The following is a 16,344-nucleotide window of genomic DNA, read 5'->3' as shown; positions in this document are numbered from 1 at the left end:
ATCTTCCAGTCGGGACTCACAGAAAAGGATCAAAAACAAACAGACAAGTCTGGAAGGAAAAGAGCAAAATCAAAATCAAGACAAAAACCACCATTGTCACCTCGCCAGGGGTCTCTCACCCACATCTGTTTCAACCAGTCCACGACCAAAAGGCAAGTGTAGTTTCTTCACGTGTCTCTCAGCTCCATGTGCCTCCTCCAAGTCTCCTTCAGGCTCCATCCTGCTTTCTTTCTTTCTTTCTTTCTCAGTCTCTTCTGCAGCTTCTCTCTCTGCTCAGTTCCACCCTCCTTTTGGGTGGGGCAGGAAACCTGGAACCTCCCCCTTTCCTAGGGACCACCCTGTTACACTTCCAGAGGGTCCCAATTTCCCAGGAACCTTTAAAGCATTGGTTACTTTCTCCCTAAAAGGCTCCAACATGACCAGGTTACAAATATGCAAAAAGGCCCGAAACCAGAGGTTGTTCTCACCTACCCACTGATAACACCTCCCTTGGGCGCGAGGTCACCCAGCCAGCAGGTGGCGCCAAAAGCCAGAATGTTGCAACAACACTACCGGTATTTCCTGGTGCCCTTGGCTGCACAAAAACCCTGTAAGTTTGAAATTGCGTCCTGTTTTTTGTTTTGCTCAGGACCAGATTTAACAGATGAGGAGCCCTCCTGTACCAGTATCTGTGAATATAAAGAAAGCAACAGAGAATATATCCCTTCTGTACCTAGGACAACCCTCCGTTCTGCCCACCCCCCCCCCTTTTCCAGGCCATTGAGAGGGAGGGCCCATGGAGTAGATGATGCTTTTAGGATTGGCCAGATACACTCTCTTGGATTGCCTGGTGTGAGGCAGTTAGCCATTGTACAGTGGGAGAGCCTGGAGGCGGTGCAGCACCCCCTGGGATCAACTTGAGACTCTCAGATACCTGGGCCTTTCTAGTTGAGGTTTTCGTTTTTGTGGGTAGTAGGATAACTTGTGTCCACACTGCTGGTTCTGAAATATCAAGTATATGTCTTCATGGGACCAATGTGGTCACAGTCACCTTCTCCACCCTACTCGACTTGTACAACCTACTTGGGCAAGAGACAAGATTTCCTGAAATCTGTGTCCCCTCCCTGTGCAGTTCCATTACAAAAAGGGGGCTTGCCCAATGACCCACTGGGCTTTTTCACAATTCTCTTACCTTTGTGAAAGTTTTTTGCTTCAACCATCTTCCCAAGGAGTCACAGAAGCTGTAGGGACATTCAGGAGCCACAGATCTCAGCTGCCCGTGGCACTAGCTCTGAGCTGAGTGGATGGAAAGTAAGTAATTGTGGAGTAGAACCTTCACCTGAATGGGATCTGTGGGCTCAGTTCCTGCACCTTGCACTTTCCAATTGCCCTTCAGAGCCACACCGAACCGCTGCCCCAACCTCATACCCCGGGGTTAAGTCACATGCTCGGTGGGTCTTGGAGAAACCTCTTGTCGGGACACTAGGAATCCTGCCCTTACCCTCAGCAGCTCAGCTTCCAGCTGATGGGTTTCAGACCCACAGCCTCCCAACCTGAAGCAGAGCAGCATGGTGGATGACCCTTCCTTGTGATGGAATCTCAGCACCTTCAATTTCCAGCTCTGTGCCTGGACCCAGTATAGGGTAAGTTAAAAAGTATCAGGCTTGGGCCTCCCCTGGTGGCTCAGTGGTTGAGCGCTGGGCTGCGAGGCTGCCCGCAGCCTCTGCAGCGCTGGTTCGATCCCCGGCCACCTGCGAGGGTCCCACATGGCGCGCAGACCTCTCCTGCTGCCCGCTGCTCCCCTCAGCAGTGTATTTCGTCAGTCTGCCTGTTCTGCTCCCAACTCTGACTGTACCCAGTGCTTGTATAAATAAATAAATCTTTAAAAAAAAAAAAAAGTGTCAGGCTTTTCTGGCCTCCCGCCATCAGATTGAATGCATGCCTGATGGCGGGCACCTGGAGTAGAGTATTATAGGTATTATGGGTATTATAGGTATTTTGGGCATGTGTAAGTGGGTACACCTGGGCTAAGACTGGGCTTCTAAGGGCGGCGTAACAGGGATGCCAGCGGAGCAAAAAGAATGAAAGAGAGACCAGATGGGGAACAAGTTGGAGAGCAGCGCCAGCAGAGAAGCAGAGGCCACAGGAGACCGCCCGAGAGCTCAGGAAGAGTGAAGATTCGCCTGGGGCTGGGAGGGCTGCCGGCTCCCCCCTTCCCCCCCAAGCATCCCCCCCAGCCACGGCCGCCTGCTGTGTACCTGGTATAAACTCAATAAAAGCCTGCAAAAGCCACCAAGGGCTCCAAGACTCCTCCTTTACCCGTCTGCTCCTCTGCTCGGGTCATAGAGATCCTTCCCTGTGTTATTCCTTGCACTACAGACCCTGAAGCTGAGACAGGGTTAAAGACACAGCCCTATCAAGCTATCGCCAGCCACTGCAGCACGAGTTCAATCCCTCTCAGCGTTTCTCTGGCACTCTCCTCTCCTCTCAGAGTGACGCGCCCTTTTAGCCCTCGCCCCTGGACAAAGGTGTGCACATCCGTGATCTCTGGGCACAGGTGTTCATAATCGTAGGCGTGCAAGACCACAGGTGCTAGCCAGAGAGGCTCATGGTGGGAGGTCGGAAAAAAGCCCTATTTTTAACTCATTTACCCTACACTATCATTCTACATTGGATACAGCTGTGTAACCTAGAGCAGTTTCCTAAGCTTTAAAAATCTCATTTTCCTCATTGTCAATGTGTTACAGGCAGGGAGAGGGGCACCCCAGAAACCCCAAACCTGCCTGCTCTAAATAAGTTCTGCCATCCACCCCATCAACACAAAACATATGAGACTTTAATGGGAAAGAACTTTAATACAATTAGTAAACACTACAGAAAAGACAAAGAATATAGTTTCTAAATCAAGCACCCAAAGTTACCTGTCCCCTCATGGGTAAATGTCCACCAAAAAGGGATTGGCCCTGAGCAAGGCCCAAAAGCCTGCCACAAGTCTAAAGCACCTTTCAGCAGGGACCCACAGAAAAGGATTAGAAACAGCCAGACAAGTCTGGAAGGAAAAGAGCAAAATCAAAATCAAAATAAAAGGTGCCATTGTCACTTCCCCACGGGTCTCTCACCCACATCTGTTTCAGGCAGTCCAGGAACAAAAAGCAAGCGCAGTTTCTTCACATGTCTCTCTGCTCCATGTGCCTCCTTCAGGTCTCCTTCTGGCTCTGCATCCTGTTTCCTTCCTTCCCTAGTCTCTTCTCCAGCTTCTTTTTCCTGGTCAGCTCCACCCTCCTTTTGATGGGGCAGGAAACCTGAAACTTGCCCTTTTCCTGGGGGACACCCTGTTACAAATGCTGGGGACAATCTGAGCTCCTCAAAGTGGTGAGGAGTCCTGTGATGAGGGTCTGCAAAGCCCCTGGATAATTATTCTACAGAATTTTAAGCCTTAATTTCACTGGTGGTTCCCTTTCCCCAGTGGAAATTTAAAACTTGAGAGGAGAATGCCAGAGAAATGCTGAGAGGGATTGAAGTCCTGCAGTGGCTGGCAATAGCTTGATAGAGCTGTGTCTTTAACCCTCTCAGCTTCAGGGTCTGTAGTACAAGGAAGAACACAGGGAAGGATCTCTATGACCTGAGCAGATGGGTAAAGGAGTCCTGGAGCCCTTGGTGGCTTTTGCAGGCTTTTATTGAGTTTATACCAGGTAAACAGCAGGCAGCCAGGGCGGTGGGCAGCGGGATGTGGGGGGAGAAGTCAGGGAGCCAGCAGCCCTCCCATCCCTCTGGGAGAACCTTCACTTTTCCTGGGCTCTCGGGCATTCTCCTGTGGCCTCTGCTTCTCTGCTGGCGCTGCTCTCTCACTTGTTTCCCTTCTGGTCTCTCTTTCATTCTTTTTGCTCCGCTGGCATCCCTGTTACGCTGCCCTTAGAAGCCCAGTCTTAGCCCAGGTGTACCCACTTACACATGCCCAAAATACCCACAATACCTACAATACCCTACTCCAGGTGCCCGCCATTTTAATGGGGCCTCCCTGGTGGTGCAAGGGGTTAAGTCTGGGCACTATGAAGCTTTGGGCAGCCACTGTGGCACAAGTTCGATCCCTACCGGCCAGGGAGCTAACCCATGTGGCAAGCAGACATCTGTCTCGCCCGCTGCTCCCCTCAGCAGTGTATTTTATCAGTCTGCCTGTTCTGTTCCCCGCTCTGTCTCTGATGAATCCGCTCACCCTCCCGCGCATCTGGCCTGTACCCTGGTTCTTGTAGAAATAAAATAAATCTTAAAAAAAAAAAAAGATGGGATGTGACTGCTGATGAACACAAAGTTTATTTGGTGGTGGTGATAAAGATGTTCTGAGTTGTACACCTGAAAAGGGTAAATTTATGATATCTGAATTTTATCTCAATAAAGAGTTTCCTTGCACTTAAAACAATTAAAGATGTGTCATGGAATACAATGCAAACTTCATGTGGGTATTTAAAAATACTTACGTATTTTTTTATTTATGTACACAAAAACTGGGGTGGAAGCCAGAGATGCAGGGGGGTAAGAGAATTCACAAGAGGAAGAGTGGGGAGCAGAACAGGCAGATCTATTTGAAGTACACTGCTGAAGGGAGCAGCGGACAAGACAGGAGACTCGAACTCACAGTGGCTGGGGATAGCTTGTCAGTGCTTAGACTTTAACCCCTGCACCACGAGGGAGGCCCTATATTGTTTTTGTAAAACTCAAACTTAAGCTTTATTGTAAAAATAATTTCAAATAATAAAAAGTGGAAATAATTTCAAATAATAAAATATGTAAAAATAAAGAAATGGAAAGAGAAAAAAGTTGAAAGAAGAAAGTAAATATCCTTTGCCAATTCCATACAGAGAAAAACACAGAGATAATCATTATGAACATTTTAGTGACCATTCTCTTAGGCACCTTGCTTGTGATAATGTTAGGAAGCTGATAGATGCACCATTTTCCATATAAAGAACTACACCTTACACTGGGGTTGGATTGGCACCATTATCTTCCTTGGCTTGTGCAAGCCCCCTTTGTACTTCTCCCCCATCCTGTTTCCTACCCCCTCAACCATCAATCATGCTTACCTGCCTTTTGATGGGTGTTATATAAAATGTGTACCAGCTTCAGAGATGTATTCTAAACTATAAAAACAGCATGAAGTTACATATCTCATTCTGTCTCTTCCCTTTGTTACCAAACACCATGTGTTGCCTTTGAGATTGATCCATCCAGTTGCTCTATTTCATCTGGTCTGTTGCTCTATTTCAGAATTTCTCAGTCTTAGCACTACGACATTTAGGGTTGGACCATTCTTCATAGCAGCTGCTTGTGCATTGTAGAAAGTTTAGCAGCATCTTGACCTCTAGCTATTAGGTGCCTGTTGTACCCACTCTCCAAATTGTGTCAAAAATGTCTTTAAACATTGATAATTTTCCTGAGGAGCAAGGGGGAAATTGTCCCAGTTGAGGACCATGGCTTAACTCCTGCATAAAATTTATGCAGTTTCCTTATCCATGCTCCCTGCGATGGACACAAGACCAACTCCTACCAGACCAGCCACAGTAGAATCCTCATTCTTTAGCTAAGAACCTATGATGAGGGGCCTCCCTGGTGGCGCAAGGGGTTAAGCACAGCATTGTGAAGCTGTCTGCAGCCTCTGCAGCACAAGTTTGATCCCCGACTGGCCAGGGAGCCACCACATGGCACAGCAGACCTCTCCTATCTTGCCCGCTGCTCCCCTCAGCAGTGTATTTCAGTCAGTCTGCCTGTTCTGCTCCCCACTCTCTCTAGTGAATCCTCTCACCTCCCACACCTCTGGCCTATACCCCGTTCTTGTATGCATAAATAAATAAATCTTTTTTCCTAAATAAATAAATCTTTAAAAAAAAAAAGAAAGAAACCTATGATGAACACAACCACCAATCAGTGGTAGCAGTATTTAACAGGTGGACATGCCACAAAGGTACTAACAATGCGGCCCTGCAGCAAATTTAGTTTGTTTCTAATTTTTCACCATTGTGCATCCTGCCTACAAGTATTTTAAGATGAGACTTGGTCTTTGATGACCTGTAAGTCTTGGCAGATTGTTCTTGCTCTGCCCTCCTCCCCACTTCTGGCTCTGGTCTTCTCAGCACTACCTCAACTTTTGGAGGAAGGAACATGGGCTGCTCTCTGCCTTGGTTTCTCCACTGATGGACTTTAATGGGAACAACCTATTTTTTTTAAGATTTTTTTTTTTTAAGATTTATTTATGCATACAAGAACTGGGGTACAGGCCAAAGGTACTGGGGTGAAAGGATTCACCAGAGACAGTGGGGAAGAGAACAGGCAGTTCTACTGAAATACACTGCTGAGGGGAGCAGCGGGGGAGTCAGGAGAGGTCTGCTGTGCCATGTGTGTTGCTCCCAGGCCAGCTGGGGATTGAACTTGTGCTGCAGAGGCTGCGGACAGCTTCACAGTGCTGTGCTTAACCCCTTGTGCCACCAGGGAGGACCTGCTCAGCTAGTTAAAACAGATGAAATAGTGCCTTTTGGGACAAAATGAATTGAGGTAATTTGTTAAGTGAAATGTCAGAACATGAGAGACAGATACCAGAGAGTTTCACTTCTCTACAGAATATAAATAACCCAAAAACATACACTGGCAAAGCATGGCAACAACAATTCTTAGACTCTGGGAAAAATAGGTTACCAGAGGGAATGTGAGGGAGGGGGAGGAGGGAGAAAGGAATAGTGCACTGGCACAGGTTTGGTGGAGGGTGAGTGAAACATAGGATACAAAAATGTAGCTAACCCCAAAGTTATACAGATATGTAAATTAATGAAAAAATGTTTTTAAAAAGGGGAGTCCTGGGAGGAAGGCGAGGCCCTGGGAGCAACTCAGAGGTCCCCTTCTGAGCTGCTGGGGCTGCCTGTTCCAGCAACCAGGAAGCTTCACCTTGACCCTGTCAGGGACAGACTCCCATCTTTGCCTTCAGGGAGCAGCCAGGGAGGTGGAGAGTGAGGCTCTCCCTAGATGGTTTGCCACCATCAGTCATGAGGCACTGTGAGCCCTGGTTGGAAAGACATTAGGGCTTTTTTCAAAGTAAGTCAAGCATCTGGACGTTTAAGGATTGACAGCCAATTTTGTCAAATATAGGTAATTTTGTGGGTGTCAACCTAAGCACTCAGTTTTGACCATCTCTTTGTACATGTGGCTGAGGAACTATCCTACACAGAGTCTGAATTCTGGCCAGTTGTTTCAGGATCAAACCAGAACAGCCTGGCAGAAATGACAGCATGCTAGATTGTCAGAGTAGAGGCAGCCTTCTCATGGCACAGTAGGGGACATTGGGGCCCATAGTGAAGGGACTTGCCTAACCTTACACAGGTCTCCCAGGACTCTGGCCTCATTATTAGGCCTTGGCCTATTGCCTAAGCTTTCTTGCCTCTTAGCTAATGATATTTCGGAACACTGGTCAATACTGGGTGTCTAGCAAGGGAAAGGAGAGGCCCCCCTCAGGAAGGCACAGGCTTTACATATTGCCAACAGCCCTTGGGTAATGTGGCTATTGGCAATATAAAGCCCGTAAAAGGGCTGTAAGTGGCAGTGGATCAGTGAAGGAACAATGGCAGGGGCTTGGCGGGTACTAGTGCTGGTAGTAGGTTTAGCAGCGGTGGCCTGTGTGGCCCAGCGTCGTCGTCAGCTGAGCTATGACCAGATTGTCACCCTGGCCTTAAGGCGCTTCAATCAAGGGCGACGAGGACAGTCCCTCTTCCGCCTGCTGGAAGCCACTCCACCTCCTAGTTCAGTGAGTGTTTGAGGGCCCAGGCTGGGGAAGCAGGTAGCACCTGCCTTTTAGCAACCTGTGAGGGCAGGCAAGAGAGAATGCCAGGCATAGGTATGAAATGCTTGGCTAATATTAGCTGTTGTTATCATTACAATGTTTTTCCATTGTAAGATAAAACACAGATTATAATCTTGGGCCTGACAGCTGGCTGACTGATAAATTCAGGGCTCTGCCTAAGGATGAAATGTGGGGTCTGGGAATCCAGCCTGCAAGCAGGTTCGGGGATTGAAGGGAAACACAGAGCTGTTTCAAAGGAGAGACAGGAACTGAAGGTGCCTTCAGTGTCCCCTCCCTGCTCCATTCCTCTCTCCAGGCAGCTGAGCATTCAAGGCAGATTTTATTGTTCCTGTATCATGGAAGAGGAAATTCAGGGACAAAGACAGGAAGTGATGCCTCAAGGTCATATAGCTACTGAATGGTATCCTTCCACTGGCTTCCCAAACCTCCCCAAAACTAAAATCTCTACTGAGTTCACTGTTTTGGGGGTGAAAAGAACAAACCTGGGCTGAGCCCCTTCTAACTTGTAACTAATTTCTTTTTGCTTTTGTTCCCTCATCTGTAAAAGGGAAATGATCAGGATTTTCTCTTGTCTCTTTAGAACTCCACCACGACTCCCATACCGCTCAACTTCAGGATTAAAGAGACTGTGTGTATTGTAAACCGGCTGAGACTGAGACGGCCCAGGCAATGTGCCTTCAAGGAGGGCGGGGTGAGTCTCCCATTCCTCTTCTCCCAGCCCCAGTTAGCAGGAGGCCCTCTCCTCTCCCCCTACCCCAGGGGGCGATGTGTGTTTGCCTGCACCCACCCCACCTGGTGATGTGAGGTTTGACTTTGGAAACCTTTTATTTAGTAAAAATTTATTTTTATTTATTTATGCATACAAGAACAAGGTGTAGGCCAGAGTTGTGTGTGTGTGTGTGTGTGTGTGTGTGAGTGTGTGTGTGAGTGTGTGTGAGAGAGGATTCACTAGAGACAGAGTGGGGAGCAGATCAGGCAGATCTATGGAGATACACTGCTGAGGAGAGCAGTGGGCGAGACAGGAGAGGTCTGTTGCGTCATATGTGGGTCACCTCCCTGGCTGGGGATCAAACTCAAGCTACAGTTGCTGGCGATAGCTTGATAGGGCTGTGTCTTTAACCCCTGCGCCACCAAGGAGCCCCCTAAAAAATCTTTTTTCCTCATTGTTCTTTCCTAGTTTAAACTATTATAAATCCTTACTGTAAAAGCAATACATGCTAAAATATTACTAAATATAAAAAGAGACAGCACAAAGCAGGACCATAATCCGTGTAAAAATAATTGCTTTGGGCCTCCCCTGGTGGTGTAGGTGGTTGAGTGCAGCACTGTGAAGCTGTCCATGGCCTCTGACCTGGCCAGCCAGGGATATTCCCATTTGGCACCACAGACCTCTCCTGTCTCCCCCACTGCTCCCCTCAGCAGTGTATTTCGTCCACCTGCCTGTTCTGTTCCCTGCTCTGTCTCTGGTGAATCCTCTCACTCTCCAGCACATCTGGCCTGTGCCCCGGTTCTTGTACGCATAAATAAGTAAATCTTAAAAAAATATATATATTAAAAAACCTAAAAAATGAAAATAATTGCTTTTATAAACCTAGGAAAATATCATTTTTTAAAGATTTATTTTATTTATGCATACAGGAGCTGGGGTACAGGCCAGAGGTGTAGGGGGTGAGAGGGTTCACCAGAGACAGAGTGGGAAGCAGAACAGGCAGATTAACTGAAATACATTGCTGAGGGGAGCAGCAGGTGTGTCAGGAGGGGTCTGCTGTGCCATGTGGGTCCCTCCCTGGCTGGGGATAGAACTCCTGCAGTGGCTGTGGATAGCTTCATAGTGCTGACACTTAACCCCTTGCACCACCAGGGAGGCCCCATATTTGTTTAAAATATAAGGATCTCCTGCCAGGGAGCAACCCACATGGCACAGCAGACTTCTCCTGCCTCCCTTAATGCTCCCCTCAGCAGTGTCTTCTGTCAGTCTGCCTGTTCTGCTCCCCGCTCTGTCTCTGGGGAATCCTCTCAACCCTCACATCTCTGGCCTGCACCCCAGCCTTTGTATGCATAAATAAATCTGTAAAAAAATTAATATGACTTCCTCTGATGAATGTTCCTTTTCCCATTTAATATTTTACACAAGTATCCTTTCTCTTCATGGGTGCTCATGCAGTCCGCTCAATGTCCTTTCCAGCTATTGCTCTGGGGAACCCTCAATTTGCATCTCTGGTTTGAGGAGGGTTAGTGGCTATGCCTTGGTGGGCAGGAAGGCGGGGTCGTGGGCGCGTCCTCTTAGGGCTGCTGCGGGCTCAGGCCTCAGGGAAGCCACCGAGCTGGGCGCTAGGGCGGTGCTGTGTCCTGGGGAGGGCGGCAGGAACGCTTTCAGGCCCGTGCTCCCTCCCCGGCAGGAGGAGCGAATCTGCACAGGCACCTTCTTGAAGCGACGTCGCCGCATCTCGGAGCTCGACTGTGTTCCGGTCAGAGACAGCGACCCCACCAGCGAGCCCACCCGCGAGCCAGAGGTGAGGCGCGCCGCCCCCTTCTCCTGGTCCCCGGCCTGCCCGCCTCTCCCTCCACCTCTCTCCCCTCGGCTCCCTGCGCGGGCTGCTCTCCACCAGTTTACTACCCCACAACTGAGGTGCTTCTGCCTGGGCCCTACATTCCCATGGTGAGGCCTCAGTTTATTCATATGGAAAATGGGGTTGATTAAACCCTTCTTTTTTTTTTAAGATTTTATTTTATTTATGCAAAACCGGGGTACAGGCCAGAGGCACGGGAGGATGAGAGGATTCACCAGAGACAGAGTGGGGGGCAGAACAGGCAGACTGACAAAATACACTGCTGAGGGGAGCAGCGGGAGAGAAGGGAGAGGTCCGCGCGCCATGTGGGATTCTCGCTGGCTGGCTGGGATCAAACCAGCGCTACAGAGGCTGCGGACAGCTTCACAGTGCGGTGCTCAACCGCCTGCGCCACCAGGGAGGCCCGATTAAACCCTTCTTAATGCAAATTGTTGGGAAGGCAGAGGCTTATAGGGTATGAGGAGAGGTCTTCATGACAGCTAGCCATTTGGGAGGAGGAGAGGAGAGGGAACGACTGGGGCTGGGGTGGGGGGCGCTTATGTTCTTAAGAGTTCTGCTGGTGATCTGAGCTTCCGCGAATCCCAACTGCTGGGGGGAGGGGGAGGGTCGTGGCGGGGTGCAGGGGTGCCCATTCTACATTTGGGAAAACTGAAGCCAGATATGGAGCCTCCTTGCAGTGAGTGGGAAAGCCTGTAATTCCCACAATCCAGACCTGCCCAGGTCTCTGGAATTCAAGGGGAAGGGGCTGATTGAGGATCACCTCTCAGCTCATCACCAACCTACTTGTCCGTGCCTCACTCTCCTCACCGGCCTGGAGAGAGGCCCAGGCAGGACAGAAAAGGGGATCAATCTTGGGCATGAGAGTGACTATTCAGTGTCACTTCTGCAGGTGCCCTCCATGAGGCCTTTTGCTGACCCTGCTGCGGGACAGTCTCTGGGGGCTGAGAGCCCCAAGCCCTCATCAGTGGCCGAGGACATGTATGAGAGAGCCAAGTACAACATCATCGCCAACATCCTGAGGAATATGTAGAGCTGGAGAAAGAAGGGATGGTACTGCATCTCCACCACAAGCTCCCCTTCCGACCTGATGCCCTCAGCACCTTCTTTACTGCTGTCTGAATCATCCACATGCTTCTGTATTTGCACATATGCTTCCTTTGCCTGGAATTAATTCCTGTCCTATCCTGTGTCTGTCAAACCTACTCATCTCTCAAAGCACAACTCCAAAGTCATGTCCTCCAGGAAGCTTCCCTGCTCTACCCTAGAGAGAGATCCTTTCCTCATCTGTACCTTCATGAACCTCAAATCATGCTGGTATTACCTGCTGTGCCCAGCCAGATAACACCGTCTACTCACAGCTGGTGCCCCTGAGCCAGCTGCAGGGGGCTGTGGAATGAGTTTCTCAACAAGGTGGTCCAGGGAATCCTGAGAGGGCAATTCCTTTTGCATAGGACCCTGAGCACTGCAGCTCCCTGCCCAGTCACTGTGACAACTAAACTTCCCTTCACATATCCAGGCACCTCTAAATAGGTCAGTCCACGAGGACTGGTCCTGGTGCGAACCACAGAAAAGAGGTTCAATAAAAGCTTTCTGAAATAAATGACTAAGAGAATGAATGAGTGATTACAGTGTTAGAGGTTGTATCGGCTAGACTCGGGTGACTACACCAATGAGTTAGTTCTAGGGGCATTCCACTGGGCATCATGAGAGCTCGATTTTCTTGATGTCAGGGCACAGATGATGGGGAGAAATAGGGGATGACAGAAGGAGGCCATCCAAGGGCCACACTGAATGTTAAGGAAGGCAGAGTAATCTGCCTCAATCTCCTTATCAGCCTTTAGTTCCTTTATGCCTCCTCCTTTATCACAAAGCTCTAACTAGACCTGCACCCTAGATGTGCATTTGACTTCCTCCTGGACATCTGCTTATGGAAGTCCAAAGGGTATCAAGCACTTAGTTCTTTCTTCCAAACCTGCTATTTTACAGCCAGCCTCAGTTTCCCTGAAGGCAACTTCAACCACCCCAACACCTGAGAGTCATCCTTGACTCCTAGTCCTCTCTCACAAACTGCATCTGGTCCACTAGTAAGCCTGTTTTGGTCACTGATGAATCCCCAGCCCTGAGAACATGTGCCTGGCACATAACAGGTGCTCAGTAAATACTGGTTGCATGGATGAAGGTCCCTTTCTTTCTTTTTTTTTTTTTTTAAAGATTTATTTTATTTATACAAGAACCGGGGTACAGGCCAGAGGCACGGGAGGGTGAGAGGATTCACCAGAGACAGAGCGGGGAACAGAACAGGCAGATTGACTGAAATACACTGCTGAGGGGAGCAGCGGGAGAGACAGGAGAGGCCTGCACGCCATGTGGGTTGCTCCGAGGCCGGCGGGGATCGAACCAGCACTGCAGAGGCTGCGGACAGCTTCACAGTGCTGTGCTCAACTGCCTGTGCCACCAGGGAGGCCCCTAAAGGCCCCTTTCTTTTCTCTACTGTGTTCCTTCTTTGCTACAGCAATATTTCAGTGAAATTCTCATTCAAGGGCTATGTAGTATAGCCCCTTGGAGAAATGATCTTTTTAGTAATAGTCAGAGAAAAGCCAAGGGCGCCTCTGCATTAATGTTACTCATAGCCATCATTTATGAATGGCACTTCCCATACATTCTCTGTTCGCAGAACTACCTTGCGAGCTGCATGTATGATCCACAACTTTTTGGGACTCAAGTGAGGAAAGTAAGGAAATAGGCTGACTTATTTACAGTCAACATTCTAGTTCCATGGCACCTAAATCCTGGGTAACGCAGTCACACATGTGAATATATTTCTAGTAATAGCCAAGAAAACTGTGAAAAAGAACAATGAATTGGGACAAAGTGACTACAGTCCAGGAAGGGGGACAAAGACGAGCCCAGGGAAGAAGGGAGAACCTGGAATCAGGTCGCTATATATATACGAGAAGGGAATATATGACTAAAATGGTAGTCACTCAGTTGGGGAAGGAGGTTTGCTACCAGGAGTAAAATGTATATCACCTCTTAACAATCCCAGGTAGATTAAAGACTCATGTGTAAAAAATAAAACAAGTAACATCTTTCAAGAAAACCAAAGCATGAAACCAAAAAGGAAACCAGCTGAGGAATGACTCAATAAAAGGGAGAGAATTGTAACTCCCTGAAACATTACACCACCTTTATTTTTTTTTAAAGATGTTTTATTTATTTATGCATACAAGAACTGGAGGCCAAAGGTGTGGGGGAAGGGTGAGAGGATTCACTAGAAACATAGTGGGCAGCAGAACAGGAGGATTCACTGAAATACACTACTAAGGGGAACAGCAGGAGTGACAGGAGAGGTCTCCTGCCCCATGTGGGTTAGCTCCCTGGCCTGGGATAGAACTCTTGCTGCAGTGGTTTCTGATAGCTTCATAGTGCAGAAACTTAACTCCTTGTGCCACCAGGGAGGTCCCCATACACCACCTTTTTTTTTTAAAAAAAGATTTATTTATGCATACAAGAACTAGGGTACAGGGCAGAGGTGTGGTGGTGGGGGCTGAAAGGATTCACCAGAGACAGAGTGGGGAACAAAACGGGCAGAATGACTGAAATACACTGCTGAGGGGAGGAGCGGGTGAGTCAGGAGAGGTCTGCTGTGCCATGTGGGTAGCTCCCCGGCCAGGGATGGAACTTGTGTTGCAGAGACTGTGGATTGCTTCGTAGTGCGGTGCTTAACTCCTTGCGCCACCAGGGAGGCCCCTCGCCTTTGTTTTTACAGAACATTTGTCAGATGTCCCTGACAGTCTGGACGAAGAGCCAGAAGAGCTCTCCCATCTTACAGATGGGCAATAAGGCTGAGAGGGAAGAAGACCAATTCAAGGTCTCTCAATAATGAGCAACACAGGGCCTCCCTGGTGGCGCAAGGGGTGAGGACGCAGCCTATGAAGCTATCCGCAGCCACTGCAGCATGAGTTCGATCCCCGGCCAGGGAGCTACCCACATGGTGCAGCAGACCTCTCGACTCGCCCGCTGCTCCCCTCAGCAGTGTATTTCAGTGACTCTGCCTGTTCTGTTCCCCGCTCTGTCTCTGGTCAATCCTCTCACCCCCTGCATCTCTGGCCTGTACCCCAGTTCTTGTATGCATAAATAAATAAATCTTTAAAAAAAATAATGAGGGACACAATTTGACTTAAAGTTTCACAATTTCACTCTGGCTGCTCTGCTATTTATGGACTACAGAGGGCGCAGGGTGGAAGCTGGGAGGCTACTGTAGTGATCCAGGTTCTAAGGGATATGCTGATGATTTGGACTACTTGGAGGCAGAGGAGAGAACAGAATTGAAGCAGAGTCAACAGAACTAGGTTAAGGTTTGGTTGATGGAGAAAAAGAGAAATGAACACCTCGCTTCCCTCTCCTTCCCTCCTAAACCCTGAGTTCTTTGAGTGAGCAATGGGAAGAATGAAACATGTACTAGGAGAATGGGGGAAAGCTGGGGATAATCAGGTTTGAGGTCCTGTTTCAAATATGGTCATACTGGGACATACCCAAGTGAATGTAATTTGTACAGATCCAGAGATAAGACTTCAGACACCTTCCTCTTCTATGGGAAAGGGCAGTGTCGGCTAGGTGGATTGTATAGAATGAAGTCTTTTACATGAGGAAGTTAGAAAGAGGTGGCGATGGGCAGCACAAAAGGGGAGATCAGAGATGGTCTTTGAGCTAAGGAGAAGAGAGCACACCCAGTTTAGGGTGGGAGGGAAAGTAAGGGGCTTGTGAGGGCACAGCCTGGGCTTTACTCTGGTAATCGTAATCTCTGCTAGTGGGGTAAGAACAAATGAAAGGCATCCAGATTGGAAAGAAAAAGGAAAGTCCTTAGTCACAGATGATATGATCACATATGTAGAAAATCCCTAGAAATACCACATACACACATGCACACTTTTAGAAAAGATAAAAATGAATAGATGAGTTTAAGCAAGGTCACAGGACACAAGATCAAAAAACAAAAAGCAATGGTATTTCTATACTAGCACCACAAAAATCTGAAAATAAAATCAAGCAATTCCATCCATGATAACAAAAATTAAAGAACATTTTAACAAAAGAGTGCAGGCTTGTGTGCAGAACATGACAAAATGTCACTCAGAGAAATCAAGGAATATCTAAAACAAGCAACAAACATTCTACATCCATGGATTGGAAGACCTTAGAGTGCCAGGATGGCAATTCTCCCCAAATTGATCTGTGAATTCCACATAATATCTATTAAATATCTATTAATATCCAGAAGTCTTTTCTATAGGAATTACCAAGCTGATCATAAAAGTTCAATGGGAATGCAAAGTACCTAAAATAATTGTGGAAAAAAAAAAGTCAGGGGACTTACATTATCCAACTGTAAGACTTACTTAAAAGATGGAGTAATCAACACCATATTATCAGTATGGTGCTGGCTCACAGGCAGGCATATAAAGTAATGAGACAGAATTCAGAAACTAGAAATAAACCCTTATATATATATATATTTTTAAAAGATTTATTTATTTATTTATACAAGCACTGGGTACAGTCAGAAGCGCAGGAGAGTGAGAGAATTCACCAGAGCCAGAGCCGGGAGCAGAGCAGGCAGAAGGACCGAAGTACACTGCTGAGGGGAGCAGCGGGCGGCAGGAGAGGTCTGCGCGCCATGCGGGATCCTCCTCTAGTGGCCGGGGAGCAGCCGGGGATCGAACTGGCGCAGCAGAGGCTGCAGGCACCTTCGCAACCCAGTGCTCAACTGCTGCACCACCGAGGAGGCCCTAAACCCTTATATTTTGGTCCATTGATTTCAACAAAGGTTCCAAAGCAATTTAAAAAAGGAAGAGATCGGGCTTCCCTGGTGGCGCAAGGTGTTAAGACACAACCTATGAGCTGTCTGCTGCCACTGCATCACGAGTTCGATCCCCTGGCTGGCCAGGGAGC

The 16,344-nt window shown here is 48.2% G+C and overlaps 1 protein-coding gene across 1 annotated transcript; it reads left to right on the top strand.

The window, feature by feature from the left end:
• Positions 1-7,578: 7,578 nt before the first annotated feature.
• LOC119252846 (15 kDa protein B-like) lies at positions 7,579-12,000 on the top strand. Its single transcript, XM_037520347.1, has 4 exons — positions 7,579-7,765; positions 8,403-8,513; positions 10,222-10,335; positions 11,282-12,000. Exons 1-4 carry the CDS (start codon positions 7,583-7,585, stop codon positions 11,420-11,422), a joined length of 549 nt encoding a protein of 182 aa, XP_037376244.1. The 5' UTR covers positions 7,579-7,582; the 3' UTR covers positions 11,423-12,000.
• Positions 12,001-16,344: the final 4,344 nt, after the last annotated feature.

This window comes from Talpa occidentalis, unplaced genomic scaffold, assembly GCF_014898055.3.
Source record: "Talpa occidentalis isolate TD23 unplaced genomic scaffold, MPIMG_talOcc4v2.1 talOcc4.10, whole genome shotgun sequence".
Lineage (NCBI taxonomy): Eukaryota > Metazoa > Chordata > Mammalia > Eulipotyphla > Talpidae > Talpa > Talpa occidentalis.
This window is presented reverse-complemented; position numbering and strand designations above follow the sequence as displayed.